We start from the raw sequence: 24956 nt of genomic DNA, 5'->3' as shown, positions 1-24956 counted from the left end.
TATGATAGCGTTGTAGGCTGTTTCTTGGTTCATAACGTGGAACGTCGTTTCCAGAGTGACCCCTCCTGCCAGAACGAGCAATATTATTTCTCCCGAGGTCCGTTCCACTGCATTGTTAAAACCCGTTAGTGTTATGCAACGCGGTACTATCTTATCCTCGAGTCTCATCTGTAAGAGGACCCGTGGATGGATAATACATGCGCCGCTCTCGTCATCCACCATTATTCTTTTTACATCGGTGTCAGCAATACGTAAAGTTATAACTAAGGCATCATAGTGAGGGAAAGACAAACCGTTGGTATCCGGCTTATGGAAGATGATACTATCTTCGAAGTCGTCATACCATTCATGGGCGACTGTCCGCTTGAGTTTGTGTGTGGTGGTGAATTTCACATGGTTGATTACTGCATCGTCGTCACCGCCAATGATCATTTGTGTGGTACGGGCTGGCGAAGGTAGTTTTGGTGGTCCTTGAGGTTGATCGCGTCCATGAGCGAAGTTGGCTCATCCTCGGTCGCTCAGCAGTTCTTTCAGATGTCCCTGGTTTAACATTTTTACTACTTCTTGCCGCAGACCTATGCAGTCTTCGATATTGTGTCCTCTTTCTTGGTGGAATTCACACAGAACGTTTGATCTCCGGGTGCTCGGGTCTGACATCATCTTTTGCGGCCACTCCACCTTTGTGCCGAGCTTTTCCAGTGCATATACTATTTCTGAAGGAGAAACGCAAAAGTTATGAGCAGAAAGAAATGGAGGCATACCTCTTTCATTTCGATGTGGCTCGGTATGTCGGGGCGTGACATCTGCTTGTCGTGGTGGTGGTGGGATGGATGCCCGGATGTAAGGCTGATGCCTTTCTCGATTGAAACGGGATAGTTGATCCCTTCGACCATCGTTGCGGCGCTCCCCCTTTGTTTCGGTCTGGACCGATGTTAGTCGTTGGAGCGACCCATTCAAGTCTTCCTCGTCTGCTATTACTTCAGCACTGTAGGCATTATGGATTTCTTCCCACGTGGTGGGAGGGTATTTCATGAGTCTGCTCAGCAATTTCTTGGTTGCTTCCGACCCGCTTCTGTTTAACCTATTTTGGAAGGCTGCCACCGCCATTCCCTCCGAAACGTTTGGTAGGCTCATTCTTACCCTGTTGAATCCGTCTAGGAAGTCCCGAAGTCCTTCGCCCGTCGTTTGCCTAACGGCGAAGATGTCATTTACCCCGGCTTCCGCCTTTTTTGCTCCCGCGTGAGCGGTAACGAACTTATCTGCCATCTCTTCGAATGTCGATATTGTCCGTGCTGGCAGTTAGGAATACCATGTCAACTCTCCCTTGGTCAGAGTTTCGCCGAATTTTTTTTAACAGTACCGAGGGAACTTGTTCTTTCAACAGATCGTTGCCTTTTACCGCGGTGACATAATGAATCAGGTGATCCTCCGGATCTGTGGTGCCGTCGTATATTTTCAAATATGGCAGCATTTTGAATGTTTTCGGGATAGTGTGGGGGGCTGCTCCTTCACCGTACGGCTGCTCGACGAACCGGCTTGCATCACGTTTTGGTAGCAACTTCGGAGCGCCCGGTATTTTATCGACCATTTCCTGATGTTCCTCCATCTGATCGCGGAGCGTTTTGTCCTCGTTTTCCATATCTTCCATTTTCTTTAGAATGGCCGCGAGTGCATCATTACCTGCATCAACGACAAGGTGAGTGTTACTTGTGAGTGGAGTTTCCGGCTCGCTGGCGATAGCTGCGGTCTCTGCGCGTATTGTGCCTCCGATATTCCTTTGAGTGGGTTTATCGAGTATGTTGCTCAAGGTGCTTGTCAACCATTCCTCTAATAGCCTTTTCACAGCTGGTGTAGCTTCTCCTGCTGCGGACGTTGAGGTTTCCTTCTCGCGTGAGATAATCACGCTTTCGTGAGGGGTGGACACGATATCTCGCTCAAGTGTAGCACTTGGCGTTACGTTTTCATCGTTTTCCCTACTGGCTTCGTTGATGGAGCCTAGCAGGTTGTTCGTGACGTCTACTATTGCCTTTAATCTTGCCTCTCCCTTTCCTGCCATTACTGAACTTTGTGAGGCTGTGACGAGGTGTTTACTTCTTTCAAGGATCTAGATGAAAACTAAAATCTTGGCTATAGAAAACCTCACAAACGACGCCAAATTGTTTGACTCAAAAGATATTGCAACCTTTTTGAATAAATCATTTAAAAAAAATGATGGGGTAAATCTTAGCTAAGTATAATAATCTCTAGAACTAAGAAAATATACAATGAACACAAGGGATAATCTTTCCCGATCTTGTGTGGATCAACAATTGAGCGTTAGAAAATGCTGATAGAAAAGTATTACAATCACTATTTTATCTTAGAGAGAAGTTCATCCAAAGAGAAGCCCCCTTTACAAGGTTGTCCTCCCCCTATATATAAGGGACAGACCCCTTCTAGATCCTACAAAACATATTACGGGGAATATTCGAAGGAATATTCCTAGCGCCCCCTATCGAATCTTCGTTGAGCTGCGAGGATCTTGCCGTTGGTTGTGTTCATCGGTGGTCGTGGTTGTTCAAATTTGGACCCATACAATGTCAAATATGTCTTGCTCAAAGTTTTAGCAACATTCAAGACCAAAATAGAATACTGCTACATGCTTCTTGATTATCAAATATATCAAGGAGATGCATATTATCTTACGTTGGAGAAATATGCCACTATGGCCCTCGAATTACGGATAACAAATGGGATGGAAGAATTAAGGGATAAATAGAGTTATAACACACAATTTTATCCATAAAATCCTTTTTTTCTTTATACTTGTTTGTGATTGAAGTTTTATTTTTATGTGAGAATTTGTTGCAAACACTTCCTTTCACATTAAGTCTACTTGGTACCAGTTTGGTCAAAGGTAAATCATCCATGTTCACACTTAAAGTTAATTGTCTTTAAAATAAGAGGAATAAATGTAATCGTCTTTAGAAACTCGTTCCGAGAATCCCCAAAAAAAAAATTTATCAAACAGTGAGATGAATTGAATAAATGAACGTCGGGCAGTATTGGAAAATTTTATTTTGTGTCTCATACAACTGATATTAGTTGTATGAGATATCTTTTTTGTCTCACAGTTTTGTGGACCCAAATTTTTGTGGACCCAAGAGTGTAAGATTGGGGTCCACAAACTTGTAAGACAAAAAGGAGACTCACACAACTAATATAAGTTGTGTGAGACACACAATAAAACTTCTCGGCAGTTAGCAGATCAATTCGACTATTAGGGTTAATCAAAGATAAAGGAACGGACAGGAAATTCTCTAAGAATGATAAACTAATTAACTCCTACTAAGATTGGTCACAACTCAGAATTCTCTGTATGAAATTTTTTTATTGGCATATTTGTTAATCTTAGGACATGACATGTGTGAACACTTTATGATAATTAACTTGGAAAAAACAAAACAACAATTATTTGCTGGCCACGAGGCCAACGACGACCTGACCTCCTTGTATTGTATAACTCGTCTCCTTCATTTCAGTAAATGTGACCTTATCTTGTTTTCATTTATTTAAAAAGATAATCTACTTTTATAATTTAAAAATAAATTAAGCGATATTTTTTTTATTTTAGTGATAAGGTAATATCATGGTGGTTAGCACTATGCGGAGTTAATGGGCCATGTACAATTAAATGGATGGAGTATTATTTTGTAAAAATAGCACGGTATAGCCAGTTTTCGAACTGGTCAATCAAAAATAGCCAGCGTTTATCAAGTAATGAAAAATAGCCACTATTTTGCTGCAATAGAGATCGGTCCAGCATAATATACTGGAGTTCGGTGCACTTGTGTATGAACTCCAGCATATTATGCTGGACCGGTATACTTTGCTGGCTCCAGTATAATATACTGGAGACTAGAGCACCGATGCTCCAAACCCCAGTAAATTATACTGGACCAATATACATGTTGGAACTCCAGTATATTATGCTGGAGTTCTAGTGTACTTATGCTGGAACTCCATCATATTATGCTGGAGTTCCAGCATACTTATTCTGGAACTCCAGTATAATATGCTGGAGTTCAAGTATACTTATGCTGGAACTCCAGCATAATATACTGGAGTATTTCCCGGGTTTTGAACAGTGTTTTCGCTCAGATTTATCTTTATATAAAAAGTGGCTAAATTTCGATTACTTTTGAAATTGGGCTATTTTTGAACGACCATTTGTAAATCTGGCTATTTTTAAAATTTCCCCTATTATTTTTTGTCCGATGTGCATGGATTAACACGTGTTAGTTGAGTAAATAAATGAAATACAGCTACTTTTCAGGTCGCTGAAATGCATTTAATAAACTTACGGGAATTCTTGTAACGTTCTAAATACCTGTGTGATTTGAAGTTTTTTATTATCTACTAGCTAACTTATTTTGTATTAGATTAATTTAATTGTCATGACAGATCGTATGAATAAAATCTATTTTTGAACTAAGAGGGTGTTTGGCTAAGCTTATAAGTTGGTGAAACTGACTTATAAGCACTTTTTGGCTTATCTACGTGTTTAGTAAAATTAAAAGTGCTTATAAGCCAAAAATAAGTCAAAAGCCATAAGTTGGTCTCCCCCAACTTATCAAATTTCAGCTTATAAGCAGTTTAAGTTTGACCAAAATATTTACTATTCTATCCCTAAAATACTTCTTTTTAAAACAAAACTCTTCGTATACCCAGTTCTTTAGATGCATATTATTAATTTCATTATTTTTATCCAAACACGTAACTGCTTATTTTTTAAATCAGCTTTAGCACTTAAAAGTGCTTTTCAGCACCTAATGCTTATCAGCTACTCTAAATCAGCTAAGCCAAACGGGCTCTAATACATTCACTTTTCTCTAAGATGATCGGCTTTAAATACTTTGCTAATCACTTAAGTAACTGATGAAGATAATAGTTGCAACCGAAATGTAATATGAATAACTCAAAAGAACAGCTTTAAATCCATTATATATGTACAGAATAGTTTGAAAATGGTTTTTTTTTTAATTCACAAAAGGGTGATAGTTGAACTAACGTGAAAAGTTCTTTATTTTTTTTTCGGTAAACAAATCGAAAACAAGAGAATAAAATGAATAGAGGATATTGTTTGTAGCAATTCTTTATTGAGAGGCGTTTTGTCAATATATTGCATAGACTGCCTTTCCTAGTAATAAATTGGATTAAGTGCTTTTTTCCTTTGTTTATGCACATTCTATCTTTATTCTTGATAGGAAGCAATCAGAATATATATATATAGTTTATAATTATGTAAGCATCTAAAGCTAAAGTAGAACACAATGAAAGTTTGCAAAGCAGAAATTAAATTTCTTTTCTTCCTTCTTTTTTGTTTTTCTAAAATTGATGTTTACAAATTTTGCGTAATGTTGAGGAAAGGTGATTTTGCATTGAACCAGAACAATCCATAAATCTCTCTATCCCTTGTATAATAAATTCAATAAATATCAGGGTGGAATATGATTAATTCTCTATTTAGGAAAAATAAGGAGAATATGAAGGAAAACCAAAATTAAACAGGGGATAAATTTGGACTGCCATTTGTATCTGTAATAATACCATGATCTTGAGTGGTATATGGTATACAGTCACAAACTTCAAAATCACAAAAAGGTCTACAATGATATACAGTCATATGGGCACAATCTTCATCTTTTGTGCATTCTGATTGAGCTGCAGCTTTAGAACATAGAAGATCTGTAAATAAATGTCATTAGTCATTTTTAACGATAACAACAACAATAAATTTGGTGTAATCTCATAAAGTGAGGTCTGGGAAGGATAGTATGTACGCAGACCTTACCCCAATAGTCATGAATAACAACAAGATAAGGAAATCGAAACAAGAGAAACAACGTATAGTAACATATAGAATTCCGCGAAAGAAAATATGAGACAAATACTAATATTAAGAGACACGTTCAACTACCTACAAAACTTCTCTCTAATTCTTTAATTCTCCTATTTTTAATGATAACAACAATAATTTTCCCAAATAAATTGCGGTCACTCTTTCCATGATCTATAAAAAAAAATGAGAGAAAGAGTCACAAACCTATTGCAACAATAAGAAGTGCCATAGTACAAACTAACTTCAGAGATGCTTTCCCCATATTTAAAATGCTTATATTTGCTTTTTTCACCATTGTATAAATATTTACACACTTTTATAGTCTAGAAAATAGTCTCATTTAAGAGAAATTGCCGTTATACTTTGTGAAATGTGCTCATTAATGCTCCTTTAACTATTCCAAATTAATGCAACTTCCTTTTCAATACCTGAAACTGTATAGTGAAACAACATTATATCTCAAGTTATTTCTCGAAAATTAATTAATATATCATGAATTTTCATTTATGAATATTTATTTCTCTTATTATTATGCTTTAACTCAGCAAGGAACAATTACTGTACAGATGACATGCTATAATAGGTTAGAATATGATTAATTCTCTAATTTAAAAAATAAGGAGAAAAGTAAAAAACGAGAGAAGACAAAATGCATTTTCTGGACATCACATCAGCTCTTAACGAACCAAAAATTATACAGATATATAAATTAAAAATGTTAGACCAGAGAAATAATGTGGCTAATGCGTGGGTTGGATCAAAATTTATACGGGTCAAAATAGTTTATAGTACTTGTTTGCAACTAATTTTCTACAGTACTCTCTACTTTCTCTTTTATATATCATGTTTGTCGACTCTTAAGAAAGGGACTCATCAATTAAAAATAGTTTAATTAAATTATCTTTATCTATTCTTTGATTTTAATTAATTACTTTACTATTCTTAATTTCATCATATTAATTTATCTAAATATTTAGAATAATAGTGGATGTGAATTTATTTTTTTCAATTTTCTCCTAATTTTTCTAAAATAACAAATATTTGAAATAACTGTTTGAGTAAACATGACAAGAAAAATGATCGAGAAAATTGATCATAACTTTATCAAAAGTTTACTTCAATAAAATAAGTTTAATTACTATGAGTCAAATAACAGGTCACAACTCAACTCTCTAATATGATTGGATCTCTTCTCTTTCTTGTTTGCTCTTTCATTTTTTATTTTTTTATAAAGTGATTACTATAATTTAGAGCATGTACCGCGTTAAAGTGGTATTTTTCCTGCTAAAGCCAATCTAACCACTTATTTAAATGTAGCATTTAGTTCCCACCTAAAACTACAACAAACAAGACCACTAGTCATCTATTGCGAAAAAGATTACCCATTAACGTGGAAGGTGAAAATCAAACCAAATCAAACAAAACATGATTTCCTCCAAACTCTCCTTGCTGATCACGGTGGCGCTGATGGCGGCAACCACCACACTAACGGTGGCCCAAACACCGTCATGTGCTTCTCAATTAGTACCATGTGCACCTTACCTCAACTCAACCAAACCACCGGCTTCTTGCTGTGACCCACTCAAAGAAGCCGTGACCAAAGATCTTGATTGTCTCTGCAACCTGTACGAAAATCCTACGTTGTTGCGTTCTCTTGGTATTAATATTACTCAAGCACTTGCTCTTCCTAAGGCCTGTAATATTCCCGGCGATGTTAGCGCTTGTAAAGGTAAGATTTTTATGCATTTTTCTTCACTTAATAGTACTAAATCAATGGCCTTTTAGTTAAAAAAAAAAACCCAGATCTTGTTTCGTTTTTGTTTCCGAAAATAAGGAGCTGTGATTTGAATTGGGATTCAATTAATTGATTTTGAAGTTGGAAATTTTCTGCGATCAAGAACTAAAACTACTTCAAATCTGATATTCTTCACTTTTTTGTCCCTTTTCATTTTTTATAGGAGAAAACAATTTTTTGAAATGGTGTAAAAATTTCTGTAGTAAATAATTGGGGCTTAACTATTGTTGTTGTTACTGTGTACCAATTTTCGGTTCAGTGTTGATTTGATTCTTTGTATTTGTCTGCAGCTGCTGCTCCAAAAAGTTCAGGTTCTTCTGCTTCTGGGACAACGCCAGGTAATTGAGATTAATTGCTCAATGTTTCTACTTTGTTTACCACCGAATTAATATTCGTCAATTAATTAACTATCTCGGAGTATGCAGCAATTTGATTTGATTTTTATTAATTATTGACCATTACTCCTTTAAATTTACTGAATGTGAATCATAGGTGTTTGCACTTATCATTCATTGATCCATTTTCTAATAAAGAAGTTGTAAATTTAGTTTGTTCGCTTTTATGGACCTACTATTGTTAAATGTTAATACACTAGTTATAGTAAGACTTGCAAATTCAAAGGTTGACTTGATATCTTGTACTTTTTCGATAATTTAAAGCCCCCAATTTTGAAAATTGACAGCATAGTTATATTTCTTGACTTGTTCCAACTGGAAAAAGTTTTCACTGAGAACTTGTCGTATATAAAAAAGGACAGCTCGGTGCACTAAGCTCCCGCTATGCGCGGGTCCCGGGGAAGGGCCGGACCACAAGGGTCTATCGTACGCAGCCTTACCCTGTATTTCTGCAAAAGGCTGTTTCCACGGCTCGAACCCGTGACTTCCTGGTCACATGGCAGCAACTTTACCATTATATGATTTTTGAAATGAAACAAAACAGAATATTGTGTTCCCTCTTGCAAAAGGACAAACAAGAATGTTAATGTTGGACTTATCAATGCACTCAACAAGTTTTGTTCATTCTGTGCTGTAACGAGATTTCTCAGGTGTCAAATTATGTATCAAATACAAGCTTGTTTAGAAGTCTCTCTTCATTTGCTCCTTAGAGGCTTAGAGAGGAACCGGAGAAATACAAAAAATGAATAACACCTGGTGTAAAACTAAATTCATACCAATTTAAGTATTTCTTCGCTTCTCTTTCAAATTTCCTGTTCTTCCATTTTATTCAAGTTTCCCTACCGTGGCAAAATACTTTTGAGTTGCTTCTCCGAACACAATCATTAGTTGTTGTTAGTGAGGACTTAGCTGAAGGTACGTCCTACTTCTTAGTGGTTTTCAATCTTAATTTTCAGCCAAAACTTTGACCAATATTAAGAAGCTTGTTCTTGCTTATCCAACAAGTGATTTTGATCGTTTTCTTGCTTATCCAATAACTATTCGCACTGGTATCATATAGAGCAGCTTCTCATGGATGTTGGTTTTCTTCGGATACGTCTTAATAGTCTTGTCTTCTGCTATAACTAGGATTAAGTTTTTAAAATTCTTTTTTTTCCCCACCCCCTTGGCAGCTTTGTCTTTCCAAAATAATCTTTTGCATCATCTGTTCGCCACCTCTTAAGTCATGCCAATTTGAAGGTTCTTTTAAGGCTGGCAAAGAAAAGAAGAACGGGGATAGAGGATGACAATCTTTTACTCTATATTATTACAACTTCTGCCAAGTTATTTTGGTTTTACTCTGTCTGAAGTTATATGCTAGGTACTCTGAGAATGTTGAGGCAGCTCAAATGAAAAGTGGCAAATTTGTCATGCTACTCGACTTATGATCACAATTAATTTACAAATAAAGTGTGGAAGTACCTTTTGTTGTGTGTGCGTGTGCAAGTACCTTATTTAGGCATTTGTAATCACTGAACTGGAGGGGAGGGTTAGCCAAATGGAGCATCAAAGTGTCTATGTCTAAATCATATGTGTCCATCTCTTCCTCGTTTAGAATTGATCTCCCAGTCAAATGTGAATTCAAGATAAAGTTGATTTGAGTTGGTTTACTTGTCTATGTACATGTTTTAATTTACTTATCAGCAAGAACAGGTACATGTTTAATTTGCTGTGTTTTCTTGCTAACAATATTGCTCTCTTGACTGTTTTATAGTCACACCAGCTGCAAAAAATAAAAATGGAGTGAGCAGGATTGCATGGACTGGATTCTCAAGCTTATTCATGCTTTGTGCTTCTATCGTGCTTGCTTAAATTCATTGATTGTGTCTTCTAATGTTGGAGAAATCTTGATGAATTTCTTTATATCGGTATTATTTAGAGAATAGGCAGATTGCACTCCAAGCCTTTATCTCTTGTACTCTGAAGTTTTGCATTCTGTTGTCTTCTGAGGTGAACTAAATTGATGTATGAGCTATTTAATTGTTTTATGCTTACTATTTGCATACTTTGTGTTTACATGTTCTTGATGTATTCGTGGGGTTTGTTAAACGAAATGTGGCAGGTTAATATGAGCAAGGGCCTCTTTTTCTCTGTCTTTTATTATTCTCTGGTACAGGAAAGAATTTAACTTGCACCGGCAAAGTAATATAGGGCACGCAAAATCTGGAATTAGTAAGTAATTTTTGTGTCTTGTTGGACAACTTCCAAGAGTTAATTTAGCCCCTATTCTATTTGTATATCGTATAACCTTTGCCTATTTGCTGGTGTTATCCCGTGAAATTAGGTAAAAACAGCACGGGCTAGCCAGTTTTCGGATTGGTCATTCAAAAATAGCCAGCGTTTGTAAAGTTATTGAAAAATAGCTACTATTTTGCTGCAACACGGAAAGTTCTAGCATAATATACTGGAGATCGGTGCACCGTTCTATGAACTTCCAGTATATTATGCAACTCCAACACGTGGAAAGTTGCAGCATAATATACTGGAGATTGGAGCACCTGAGTATGAACTTCTAGCATAATACCAGTATATTATATTGGAGTTCCATCATAATATACTGGAATTCCAGCATATTATACTGGAGTATTTTCCGGATTTTGAACAGTCTTTTCGTTTAGATTTATCTTTACATGGAAAGTGGCTAAATTCCGATTACTTTTGAAATTGTGGCTATTTTTTATTGACTCCTTGTAAATCTGACTATTTTTTAATTTCTTCCTGAAATTAGTCGAGGTAGCTGGCCCGGACACACGATTATAAAAAAAAATCGTGTAACCTTTAGCTCAATTGCATATGTTCCACTGTGATTTTCTAGCTATCAACTAAATTAGTCAAGGCAAAGTCAAATGTGCAATGCTACTCCATACTAATACTTAATGCCATCCTAAGCACCTCTTGGTACCTCAGCTAATCAAAACTTTTCAGAATTTAAAGAAAAAGATTATAGAAGTATTCTTAGAACATAAGTCACTATTTACTTTTTCTAATACATGAAGCAAGTGATTATATTTTAATGACCTACTATGGCGAATATTCAAAACATCTTTCTATTTCTTAATTATGATTTTATTGAAAAAAAGGAAGGGGAATAAAAACAGAAAAAATAAAATGAAGAGAACTGTTTACTTTTTGTCACTCCCAAAAATAATAATGAATACATATATACATATATATATATATATATATATATATATATATATATAATATAAATATATATATATAATATAAATTCTGTTATGAAATATTATTTTGTAGTGGATGTCTATAACTCCTAAAGAAGTTACTTCCACAACTCTTCTCCATTATGTAGATAACCCCCACTACTTCTCACCATTATAGTTGTAACTCCCACACCTCCATAACCTCCCCATGATCTTTCCCCATGATCTCAATAGTAAATACCATGTTTATGATATCCCTTTGTATACCTCAATGTCATCCTATAAATAGAGGGTTTGGACATCACATTGTACACACTTGAATACATGGAAGAAATAGATTTTCTGATCTCTTTCTCTCTACATTGTTGTCTATCTTCTTGTTTTATATTATTACTTTGAGCTAAGTTTCGTAATACGTTATCAGCACGAATGACTCATTTCATGATCTTCTACGTCAAGATTAGGTGAATCATAAGCAGACATTGAGATCAAGTACAATTATAGATGTCTTGAATGATAATGCAGACATAAGTTTTGTATCCATCTAAACCCATTTACTCTTTCATATCTTTGCATTAACTTTATGTGCAGTGTTTAGTTAAAATATTCTTTTGTTAATTGTGTCCCTTGAAATAAGGAACCGGAAAGCTATGCCTTTATTTGCTACATCTCTAATCGTACTATGGATAATATTTCAAGTAAGTTGCATCCTATAATTTCTACTCCATCTTGTGGTATGGAAATTCGCTAGCATTTTTACTGAGATTTAACTTTGGAGCAAATTAGAAAATTGAGTGAATTTGTATCTCTGCAAACCCAGTTTTCATTATTTGTATACGGTAATCTTAGTACATTCTATTGCATTACAAATTCTAATTTTTAGTTTCTTAAGTCATTCCAGTATTGATTTTTTTTATTAATGTTAAAAATATTGTCAATTAAAGGCTTTGCAGAATGAGATAATTCAGAATATAATACTCATGTAAGTTATGAGAGATAAATGATTTTTTTCCACTAATTTTTATAATGCTTTTAAAGCTTCAGTTATGCATCAACTAAATGACCACTAAAAGCAAGAAATAGTAATATTTTATGTATTATTGAAACTTAATTTACAATGACATGGTATATTTTTAAATGCTCGAGGGCAAATACCAGTAAACTTTTAACTGAGGGTAAGACGGTGGGTTCAAGTCCCAACGCACCACGAGAGCAAGACATCGGGTTTGAATCCTGCTGCAACATGATGGTAAGAGTTGGGTTCGAGTCCCAATGCATTATAGCATTACATGCCTTTATATGGGTAAGACATTGGCTTTGAGTCCCAATGCACCATATTGATGATCTAATGATGACTAATGAGAATAATTTTTCATGACTGTATGCATATACGAGGGCATGGGAAGCGACGAAATAATAGTTGTCATCACTATGGTAACTATAAAAGGAGAACAATAAGGGTTCTCGAAGTAATCCTTCAATAGGTGAAGGAAATATTTACCATCAAATTGGTATGAAAAATTTATAAAGCACGTCGCGATAATATACTCCATTCTTTGAAGAGAATGTGACTTGTGCATTGAGAATGCAGATTCATTCCTGAAGGTGAATGTAACAATATGTGATAAAAGTAATAAATAAAGACGTGCAATGCATGATTGGATATACACCACAACTCACCTCTAAGGGAGGTTTGAGAGAAAGAGAGATAATGAATATTACTGTGTGATTACATGAATATGTCATTGGTCGCGTACATGTGGTACGCCAAAAATAATTTGACATGCCTTATAAAAAGTTATTAAAGGCAAAAGTAAAGCAAGAAATGATTTTGCTTATGATGATTTTGACTATGACAATTATTATGATATGATTTTCTCCGTGAAGGAGACATTCACCATATGGATGGTGTGACAAAAGATCTTGTAGTACAAAATCAATTAAGAGCTCCGGAATAGCTAATTTGTTACTACCCGGATGAATGAAATTGTTCACGACATTGATATTGTAGTAAATCTCAAAAGAAACTTTTTGAGTTTCAAATGTATTAGCCAAAGTGGTTGACATATTGAGACTATAAATGAAAGGAAGATTGATTATCTTCATATTACTATAACATACCGGATAAATATAAAAGGTTACCCGACTTTTCTTCTATTTGTACTACAGATGTATAAGCATGATGATAGAATCACATGTCATAAGTAAACTAGAGGTTTATTGAAATAAATATTAGTTGGCATGACCGGTTGACCATCCCGGTTCAATTATGATGTGAAAATTGATTGAGAATTCACATTGGCATAAATTAAAGAAATAGAAGATTCTTCAAGAATTCTCTTGTGATGTTTTTTTCTCATGATATACCAGTTAAGGTTGGGATTGAATCCCTTGATATCTGGAACGAATAAAAGGTAATATATATGTATGGGCTCAATCACCTGCCATGTGGACCGTTTAGTATTATATGATTTTAATAGATGCATCTATTGTATGGTCACATGTGCGTTTGTTATCAACTTGCAATTTGGATTTTGCAAGATTGATTGCTCAAATTATTAGAGCAGAGTCCAGAATATAAATTTATCTTGATAATGCTGGTTTAAATCCAAGTTGGTTTAGCAGAGATTGTATGCCTCCAATTATAGCTAAACCGTTGGTTATGAGAACAGAATTACCAAAAAGAAATTTGGTATGAGATGTAATATTTAGTGTAGAGCAGCACTTGTACGCATCTAGCCAAGTTATGATAAATTCTTTCCGTCACAATTGGTTCGGTGTCAGGAACCAAATAATTTCATCTTGAAATATGGATGTGCTATATGATTTAATTGTGACACCACAATGTACAAAGATGGGTTCCCAAAGAAGGTTGGGAAATGTGTTGGTGATCCCAGCATTAGGGGGAGAAAATAGGCAGCTGAAAAAGTAAAACATGGAATGAATTATTATGAGTTCACCTAGATCCTCGTACAAGAAAATATGAACTTGAAGTTCAAGTGATAATTTATTTGTAAAATATTGCCAGGCGCTTTGCTGACCCAAAGCTAAATGTTATATTTCAGCTGTTAATGCTCCAAATAGAATAAACTCCATGATGGACATAGTCTATGGAACGCATGAAACGTAATAGACAAATCGGTTCCAAAGATAAAACTCCTTGAAGAAGGAGGGAGCAAATGTTCAACAAATTTGTTCAAGTGATAATTTGGCAAACTTCTTCATAAGGCATTGCCAACCTCAGCAATTGAGAAGTTGTTATACATGATTGGAATTTATCGTCTTTGAGATATCAAGTGATATTTTTGTCAGGGGAGTATAGCACGTGCTGCACTCTTTTTCCCTTCGCACAGATTTTATCCCACTAGGTTTTCTGGCAAGGTTTTTAACGAGGCAGCAAGTAATGCATATTACAAGATATGTGTACTCTTTTTCCTTCACTAAGATTTTTTCCCATAGAGTTTTTTCTTGGTAAGATTTTAACGAGGCACATTATCTTTGGACATCCAAGGGGGAGTGTTATGAAATATTTGATCATGGTGGATGTCGATAACTCCTAAGGAAATAACACCCACTACTCTTCTCCATTAACCTTCCACTACTTCTTACCATTATGGATGTAACTCCCACACCTCCATGATCTTCCCCCATGTTCTCAATAGTTAATAGCATGTTCATGGCATCCCTTTGTATTACCTATATCATCCTATAAACAGAGGGTTTGGGCATCACTTTGTATACACTTGAATACATGAAAGAAATAAGAATTTTTCCTCCCTTGCTCCCTACATTCTTGTCTATTTGCTTGTTTCTTATTATTACTTTGAGCTAAGTTTCTTAACACGATGCATTCAAGTGTACAATGTGATGTCCAAACCCTCTATTTATAGGATGACATTAAGGTATACAAAGGGATATCATAAACATGGTATTAACTATTGAGATCATGGGGAAAGATCATGGGGAGGTTATTGAGGTGTGAGAGTTACAACTATAATGGTGAGAAGTAGTGGGAGCTATCTACTTAATGGAGAAGAATAGGTGGGAGTAACTTCTTTAGGAGTTATAGACGTCCACTACAAAAAATATTTCATAACACTCCCCCTTGAATGTCTATAGATAATGTGCCTCGTTAAAACCTTAGTAAGAAAAAACCCTGTGGGAAAAAATCTTAGTGAAGAAAAAAGAGTACACATATCTTGTAATACGCATTATTTGCTGCCTCATTAAAAACCTTGCTTGAAAAAATCCAGTGGGATAAAATCTTAGCTAAGGGAAAAAGAGTACAGCGCGTATTTGCCTCCCCCTGATGAAAGCATCACTTTATTCTTTGGAGACGACGAATTCCAAGCTTGTATAACAACTTCTCTAATATTGAGATCCGCAATGTCTTGTGAAGAAGTTTGTCAAATTATCACTTGAACAAATTTGTTGAAGAACTTTGGTGAATGTACTTTATTTTGTCTCCTTCGATAGTCCTTCTTTCAATTTATATAAGCAAACAACATTATCTTTAGTATTATTGGAATCTTCTCTTCAAAGCCAAGTCACACGTCTGTTGTGTGTTGAGCCCCTTGCTTTATGAGTTGCTTATCTTGGCATGACTTGAATAAGTATCAACAATTAACTGCTTGTAAAATGATAATATGGCAGTACTCTCACATGCAAATAGAATGTTTGAAGAACGAACTTCAGGAAAATGCCTGCATTTGCATAACCAACAAAATCTTGACAATATTTGTTAGAATAAACAAATCTACATCAAGTATTCCTTTTGAAATATAATACTAATTATATTCCAATATCTCCACATTGGAATAAAACTATATCTTGCTAGCATATTGTTATACTCATGGTTCTAGCCAGATATATTAGTGCACCAATTGCACTAGACACAAAAATAAATCATGTACGCAATGATCGCTCTAATCTACATAAGGATCTGCCGAAGATTTATTTAATAAATTTCTTGGGAACCTTAATATGCTTCAGAACAATTTAAATCATTCAAGGATTTTCGTTATATGCATATCAAATGTATTGTCTAGGCCAAAATCTGNCATGTTCTCCTGTGGGGAATGGAGTCATTTCAGATTTTGGTCTGACAATACATTTGATATGCATATAATGAAAATCCTTGAATGATTTAAATTGTTCTGAAGCATATTAAGGTTCCCAAGAAATTTATTAAATAAATCTCCGGCAGATCCTTATGTAGATTAGAGCGATCATGGCGTACATGATTTATTTTTGTGTCTAGTGCAATTGGTACACTAATATATCTGGCTAGAACCATGAGTATAACAATATGCTAGCAAGATATAGTTTTATTTCAATGTGGAGATATTGAAATACAATTAGTATTATATTTCAAAAGGAATACTTGATGTAGATTTGTCTATTCTAACAAATATTGCCAAGATATTGTTGGTTATGCAAATGCAGGCATTTTCCTGAAGTTCGTTCTTCAAACGTTCTATTTGCATGTGAGAGTACTGCCATATTATCATATTACAAGGCAGTTAATTGTTGATACTTATTCAAGTCATGACAAGATAAGCAACCGATAAAGCAATGGGCTCAACACACAACAGACGTGTGACTTGACTTTGAAGAGAAGATTCCAATAATACTGAAGATAATGTTATTTGCTTATATCAATTGAAAGAAGGACTATCGAAGGAGACAAAATAAAGCACATTCACCAAAGTTCTTCAACAAATTTGTTCAAGGGATAATTTGATAAACTTCTTCACAAGACATTGCGGATCTCAATATTAGAGAAGTTGTTATACAAGCTTGGAATTCGTCGTCTCCGAAGAATAAAGTGATGTTTTCATCAGGTGGAGGCAAATACGCGTTGTACTCTTTTTCCCTTAGCTAAGATTTTATCCCACTGGGTTTTTCTGGCAAGGTTTTTAATGAGGCAGCAAATAATGCGTATTACAAGATATGTGTACTCTTTTTCCTTCACTAAGATTTTTTCCCATACGGTTTTTTCTTAGTAAGGTTTTAACGAGGCACATTATCTATAGACATCCAAGGGGGAGTGTTATGAAATATTATTTTGTAGTGGATGTCTATAACTCCTAAAGAAGTTACTCCCACTACTCTTCTCCATTATGTAGATAACTCCCACTACTTCTCACCATTATAGTTGTTACTCCCACACCTCCATAACCTCCCCATGATCTTTCCCCATGATCTCAATAGTAAATACCATGTTTATGATATCCCTTTGTATACCTCAATGTCATCCTATAAATAGAGGGTTTGGACATCACATTGTACACACTTGAATACATGGAAGAAATAGTTTTTCTCATCTTTTTCTCTCTTCATTGTTGTCTATCTTCTTGTTTTATATTATTACTTTGAGCTAAGTTTCGTAATAATATATTTTTAAATTAATAAACATATTTAATTTTGACCGACTAATTTATATTTTGCCCAAAAATAAAAGCAAGGGTTTATCCAATAATAGAAGCTACCAGAAGGACCTAGTCAGCTCAAGTCCCTTGCAATTCCTCGCGTCACAAAGCAGTCAGCTCTGTAACCATAACACAGTACCACTCTGCAAGCGATACTGGAAACAATTTTTTGGCAAAATTAGGGTCTGTGAATCCGATTCGAAGGTAATAACAAAGAGCAATGGAGCCGGCGAAGTTGAATGAACTGAAGCAATTCGTCGAACAGTGCAAATCCAATCCTTCTATTCTCTCTAATCCTTCTCTTTCCTTCTTCCGTGACTACATTGAAAGGTACACTACTTAATTCCATTTGTAAAGTAGTAACTTTTCAAAGATTAATTTATTATGAACATATGAATGGATCACCACTTAGCTCATGTGTATTTATTTGTTTGATTTTTTTTTTTGCAGTCTCGGTGGTAAACTTCCTCCGTCTGCTTACGACACTGGAGATTACAAAGCGGTATATTTTAAACGTTATTTGAGTCTTTTAAATTCTTTTCATTGCTGAAACTGAGATAATGTTGTCGTAGGCTATTTTTCTGTTGAAGTAATTGAGAGAGACTATAACAATTTTGTATAAATTTAATATTCTAACTTGTACATTCTCAAATATGCAAAGAGTAAACTTCCAAGTTTACCTAAGATCTCTGGCTCTTAGTAATCTCTGTGTGGATGCTAAATGACCGAGCAAAGAGACCTACCACAATTAATTTCCGAACAATCTAGACCTAAAGTCACATGAAAGTACAATCTCTAGTAATTAAGAATACTATAATGGAAGCAAAGGATCCCTATAAATGATACCGATTAGCGTGAGTAAAGCTGAGATGTTGTTACACTTGGTTAAGTCCAGGCGAGGATAAGTGTGTGGTTTAGAGAACTTCTGATATGCCTTGAAAGACGAGTTAATGGTTTTTATTTTAGTGAAATGGGCTCGAATAGAGTGGAATATATGAAGATCCTGTACACAACCAGTTGGGATTGTGGTGTAGTTGATTGATTAACTGATTTAATTGTGGTTTCTCTATATACCTGCAAGTTTCCACTTTATAAGGCTTCTCCTTTATTATTGTATTAGTATGATCATGGTTTCTCATTAAATATCAGGTAATTGGAAACTTAAACACTCTCTTTGGATTTTATATTGTCCTATTGAACTATCATTTGCTATGCAGAAGTCTCATGTGGTGGATGAGAGTGATGACGAGGTGGGTGATGATGAGAACGATGCTCATGCTAAAGGGGCAGTTGAAGAAGACGAGGAGCCTGAGATAATTGAATCTGATATTGAGCTTGATGAGAGTGACACTGTGGAACCTGACAATGATGAGCCACAAAAGGTCTGATGTCTGATGGATTAACATTTTCTGTCCACTTTGGGTTTAATGGTTCTTGTTTATTTTTGACTTATTAAAGTTAATTTTCTAGATGGGAGACCCTTCTGTTGAGGTGACCGAAGAAGCCCGCGATGCTTCTCAAGAGTCCAAAGCCCAGGCCATGGAAGCAATTTCTGAAGGTGATGCTGTTCAATGTCTATATGTGTGCACGCGTTCTGTGTGTTCATAAAATCAGTGGGTATCATGTCGCTTACTTTTGGTCTTTGTGCTCATCAGGTAAGCTAGAAGATGCAATTGAGCATCTTACAAAGGCAGTTCTCCTCAATCCTACATCAGCAATTATGTATGCTGCTAGAGGTACACTTTACTTGGTTTTTTGTTGTCTTCTAATTGAATAGTCATTTTTATTCAGTCACTCATAGTTTTTTTTTCTTTTTCTAACACAGCTAGTGTGTATATCAAGATGAAGAAGCCAAATGCTGCCATACGAGATGCAAATGCAGCATTAGAGGTCTTGATTTCAGATTTGGTTGCCTGAATTTGGTTCTGTCCTTTATACGTCAATTTCTAAAGATACAGTCGCTCAATGATTGCAGCGAGTGAGCTTTATCAAAAAGTAGTTGCATTGACTGGCTGATAATTCTTGAGGTTTTTATACGGAAAGTACCCTGAAGAATTCATTGGGCGTGTATCCCCTTAGAATTCTCTTCCATTCTTGAGGCAGACATGGAGGCAAACACACACAAAATTTGCATGCTTCCTAGTTAATGCATATCTTTGATATCTGATACAGTAAATTATAGTCTTCCCAAAGTGTTCATTCCCATTTCCTTGTTTTAGATGTCATAATATAGTAATTATAAAAATCATCTATTTTTGTTTCATCCCTACTTAAAATGCTTCTTTAAGAACCATATATAAATATGGGCAGCAACTGGAAAAGTAGATGACATGACTTGGGAAAGACCGCTTTTTGATTGAGGGCAATTATCCCCCCCACTCCCTCCCTTTTTTTCTTTTTTTTTTTTTTTTTTTTTTTTTTGTGGGTCTTGCATGTAATTAGTTCTGTCCGGAAGTATTCGCATTTCAGTTAAAAAGATATATTGGACCAGGTTGGGATTTCTGTAGATGCTGATTAAAGTAGAGGCACTGAGCTGTAATTTGTTGTTCAATGTATCATAAACTTGACTGTTCTTGCAGATAAACCCAGATTCTGCTAAAGGTTACAAATCACGTGGCATTGCACGTGCCATGCTGGGAAAATGGGAGGAGGCTGCTAAGGATCTTCACTTGGCTTCAAAGCTGGACTATGATGAGGAAATAAGTGCTGTGCTTAAGAAGGTTGGTTACCGTAATATAATCTCATAATATCTATATGGTCAAGTGGCATTGCCACATTTTTTTTTCCTCTCCTTAGTTTATTTGTTTTTGTAATTTGGTGTCGTATTGCATTTCACTTAAGTTGCTACAGTCATTGTTGTCAAATGAATATGTGGTGTCTCTGTCACAGGTTGAGCCAAATGCACATAGAATTGAAGAACACCGCAGGAAGTATGATAGGCTGCGCAAAGAACGAGAAGATAGAAAGAATGAGCGTGAGAGACAACGAAGAAAGGCTGAAGCTCAGGTACACCTTGATTGGTTTTATGTTTGGCTGCTCAGTGTTTCTGCATGTTAATATTCTTTTATATGTTTAATCTCAGGCTGCTTATGAGAAGGCCAAGAAGCAAGAAGAATCCTCATCAAGTAGGAGAGCTGGTGGCATGCCTGGTGGCTTCCCTGGTGGAATGCCAGGAGGGTTTCCTGGGGGCATGCCCGGTGGCTTTCCTGGGGCCATGCCCGGGGGCTCTCCTGGGGGCATGCCGGGAGGCTCTTCTGGGGCCATGCCGGGAGGCTTTCCTGGGGCCATGCCTGGAGGAATGCCTGGTAACATGGACTACAGCAAAATACTGAATGTAAGTAGATCTACTTTTGTATGTTTACTTCGGAAGCAAATTATGGTTTTCACGTTAATGTCTAAAGAAAGTTATTAACTTAGGTGAAGATTAATTTCAATAGAAAGAAATCTTTTATTGCTTTATAGTATATGTAGCTTTCAAGTCACAGTTTGTCCATAACAGGGATCTTAAAATATTCTTTATGTTTTTTGGTTGGAGCAGGACCCTGAGTTAATGGCGGCATTCAAGGATCCAGATGTCATGGCTGCCCTACAAGATGGTACCTCCCTTTCGGCTCTAACCCTTTAGCCTGGCTATTCCATTTATCTTTTACAGGGTTTTAATTAGATAACTAAGTCATTTCAGTTCTTCTAGACAAGTCATCCAACAATTGCAGTGAAGATCATTATGAAATTTATCATATCTTTATGACTTACCGTACCGCTCAAGCAGATTTCTGACCTATTGGTTTCATTTTAGGTTGACTAACAATTATGTAACCGGCGTAACTAGTAAAGTTGCTGCAATGTCACCAGGAGGTTACAGGTTCGAGCCGTGGAAACAGCCTCTTGCAGAAATGCAGGGTAAGGCTGCGTTCAATAGACCTTTGTGGTCCGGCCCTTCCCCGGACCCCGCTATGCGGGAGCTTATTGCACCGGGCTGCCCTTTTAACAATTATGTACTACCGATACTGCTTAACCCTGCCAGCCAAATGCCTTTGTCTTGGATTTTATGAAATAACAAGTCGACCTTTCAAAAAGAGAATTTTATAGCAGTTTGTGAAGTTTTTGTGAAGTTACTTCTCATTTGTATAAACTATATGACATGGTATGATATACCTAATCCACGTTTTCCACTTCAGAATCGCTTTTTCATCTTTATTGCTAGAGACTGGAAGTTTTGCTCACCGATCAGGAACAAAAATGTAGAGACAGTTAGAGTTCCAGTTAGTATCAAGGAGTTGTATATGGGGGTCGGGTTGTGTGTCTCAGATTGTAGTTTAGGTCCCAGTTAGAGTTCCAGTTAGTATCAAGGAGCTGTATATGGGGATCGGGTTGTGTGTATCAGATTGTAGTTTAGGTCCTATTCTCACTGCTCTTTTTGGCTTTCTAATTGCTAAATCCTAAATTATCGAATCAAAGCAGTCAAACTTCCAGGTATTTACTGTGGGTGAATGGGTTTGTCATGTAGCAGACATAAGTTCATGGTTGTATCGTTGGCTTATCATGCTGATTCTTTGTGTTGCTTGGTACTAGTTTCCACTTACCACTAAGTCTCAGGCAGTGTTGTCAAAGGCGCGTTTAAGCCCTAAAGCGAGGCTCCAAACATGTTGAGCGCTTTGCCTCGCTTTGTGGGCACTTTAGTGTAGCATCAAAGCTCTAAGGCATACTTATTCTTGCCAATGAGTGTAATCCTGAAAAGGCGACCTTAAATAATTGATATTTCACTTTATCGTGAATTTTTTTTCAATTTCTTTTTCCATAACTTGTTATTCATGCTTATAATGATTAGTCTTGGATTACATGCATATTTTTACTTTTTCTCCCGTTGCGCCTTTTTTCATTAAAGCCTACGATTTATTTGCGCTTTGCGCTTAAAGCTCCAATGGCCATTAGAGCTTTTTTGCGCTTTTCGTCTTTGATAACACTGGTCTCAGGTCATCTGAGAACATATGCGTTATATACTTGTAAGTTTCTGTGGTTGAATATCATCTGTTTTGGATTATCGTTAAGGGAAAATTGACGCTATCATCAACTTATGACTACCTGTCTGATCAGTGGAAGTTTATGTATATCATTGCCATTTTGCTTTAGTTAAAAAATTTAAAGGCTTCCAGTAAATTGATTCTTCATTACCTCAATGTGTCTACGCCACTTGGTAGCACCTGAGTTAGAAACTAGTTTCTAAATCATCTCACAAGAAAAAGAATATGGATAAGGAGTAAATTGAATTTCTCTGCGGAGAGTTTTATTGCATATCTGACAGTGTCTTAAACGTATTTTCCCCACCTCTTTGCTTGTTTTTGTGCTTATTAAGGTTTTGAAATAGGAGAGACAGGTAAGGAGCTTTTTAATCAGTTTGTAATTTTCAAGTCAGCAGAGGGAGATTAACGGTTGAGCTAGTATATTTTATTTTGTAATGTTCCCAGCAAGTAGCGGAGTCTGTGAATCTTGTTGCTGATCAATTGGCTGTAGCAGTCTGCTATATCTGTGGACAATTGCATCCATCTAGACTTCAATGTCATACATACCGGGTGTTTCAAGATCGTTGTTTCCTCTTACTGATGTGGTTGTTATTTTGCAGTGATGAAGAACCCTGCTAATTTGGCCAAGCATCAGGCAAATCCCAAAGTTGCTCCAATTATTGCGAAAATGATGAGCAAATTTGCTGGAAGTAACTGAGAGTTTTTGGGCTTCTGTCAGTGAGAGTTTCTAGATTTTGGTATGGAGGTGTGATTTTGTTGTAAACTTGGTTTCATCGAGTACGCAGAGGGTCATGCCTCTAGATTGTGTTTACTGCAAGTTTAGGTTCACAATAGATCTTGTGCATTATTGATAGAAAGAAATTGATATGCTTTTATAGGCTCATAATTGCTAACTTTAGTCACTTGACTTGTTGCTAACGGTCAACTTCAATTTTTCATGCTGGTGTGTGGTATTTTGCTATACAATATCTCAGATGTTTTCAATATGGATCTTTAGTTGTGTAATTGTTGCTAGTACAGTAGTTGCTGATGTAACGGTCAGCTGTCGGAATGGAACTTCTTGATCAAGTAGTGATGGAGAATAGCTAGGTATTGGAGTGAAACTTGATGAACGCTTTAGTATGTGGTCTCGTGGAAAAGCATGCATGAGAATTTTTCTTCCATCGTTGGTCCGGTATGGTCTCTGGTGTACCGAGAAAGACTTGGTTATCAAATGAGCACCGAATGAGAGAACTTGTGCATGATTTAGTTTGTATTTGGATGGTATACATCTACAGCAGTGTGAATGTAGGGTTTTAGTGGGGTTTGTTTAGAGCAGTGTGGTCTACTTTATGTTTGTAATTATATGCATTGCTTGTGGTCCCCATTTTAACTCAAGAAATTGTAATGCATGTATTAATGTGTATATGTATTATTGTCTTTTGCAAAGTTTTCAGTTTTAGTTATTCTTTTTTGTGTTTGGGGGTGGAGGGTGGTGGATATAGAGTGTTGTGGAGGCCTATGGAATACTTTTAATGGGCAATGTGGGAGTTACTGTTTAGTAATATTTCTATTTGAAATCATTTGTTTTTGAGTTTTAACGATGGACTCTAGCTAGTGGCTGTGTTATTGATGACTTCGTGTGAAGAACGAATACGGATTGTTCAGAGCGTCCCCCTTTTGATATTGAGGTTGGGGGTGGCCTAGGTGGTGGTGATGGTTGTTGGTAATGGATAATAAAATTGGTGAAAAAGACAAAAGCCTAGTAATTTAAATGGAAACGGATAGAGGGACGGGTCGATTATCCGTCGTGTTTCAAACCGTGCACTACTAGCTAGTGCACTGTCTCTCGAGGTTTTGTGAGTTATAAAAGAAAAACAAGCATAGGTGAAATAAGGGTGAGGAGCCACTAGCTGCGGTGTTTCCAATTGGTGGGTTCTGGAAATATATCCCTCCTCTAGAGAACATGAATGTGACACCTGTTTGGCTTCTGAATAAGTTAAAATCTCATCTGTGCATTTCTGCGAATCCCTAGTAGCCAGATGTAGCTTGGTCTGGTCATTTTCGAGAGCAACCAAATCAGAAACATATGAATGGAGGACCTTAGGAAGATCAGGAGCACCTAAAACATACAAAATATATTAGGAAGATGAGAAGAAGTATCAAACTCACTAGTAATATTGAGAAGAAGCTAAGGGCCGAGGTCTAAGAGATTGGTTTAAAAATAAATAGATATTTACCTTGCTAAAGGAGG

The 24956-nt window shown here is 36.1% G+C and overlaps 2 protein-coding genes across 2 annotated transcripts; both read left to right on the top strand.

Annotated features, from left to right (window-relative positions):
• The first annotated feature begins 7173 nt into the window (after nucleotides 1-7173).
• On the top strand, nucleotides 7174-10201 carry LOC109210681 (lipid transfer-like protein VAS). Its single transcript, XM_019374132.1, has 3 exons — nucleotides 7174-7610; nucleotides 7967-8014; nucleotides 9825-10201. Exons 1-3 carry the CDS (start codon nucleotides 7307-7309, stop codon nucleotides 9920-9922), a joined length of 450 nt encoding a protein of 149 aa, XP_019229677.1. The 5' UTR covers nucleotides 7174-7306; the 3' UTR covers nucleotides 9923-10201.
• A 7554-nt stretch (nucleotides 10202-17755) lies between these two features.
• LOC109210680 (FAM10 family protein At4g22670-like) lies at nucleotides 17756-24128 on the top strand. Its single transcript, XM_019374131.1, has 11 exons — nucleotides 17756-18032; nucleotides 18153-18204; nucleotides 18920-19084; nucleotides 19173-19260; nucleotides 19358-19438; nucleotides 19528-19592; nucleotides 20282-20422; nucleotides 20592-20708; nucleotides 20785-21036; nucleotides 21241-21298; nucleotides 23323-24128. Exons 1-11 carry the CDS (start codon nucleotides 17923-17925, stop codon nucleotides 23418-23420), a joined length of 1227 nt encoding a protein of 408 aa, XP_019229676.1. The 5' UTR covers nucleotides 17756-17922; the 3' UTR covers nucleotides 23421-24128.
• The last annotated feature ends 828 nt before the right edge of the window (nucleotides 24129-24956 follow it).

This window comes from Nicotiana attenuata, unplaced genomic scaffold (assembly GCF_001879085.1).
Source record: "Nicotiana attenuata strain UT unplaced genomic scaffold, NIATTr2, whole genome shotgun sequence".
NCBI lineage: Eukaryota > Viridiplantae > Streptophyta > Magnoliopsida > Solanales > Solanaceae > Nicotiana > Nicotiana attenuata.
The sequence above is the reverse complement of the archived record's forward strand: the minus strand, read 5'-3'. Positions and strand labels throughout refer to the sequence as shown.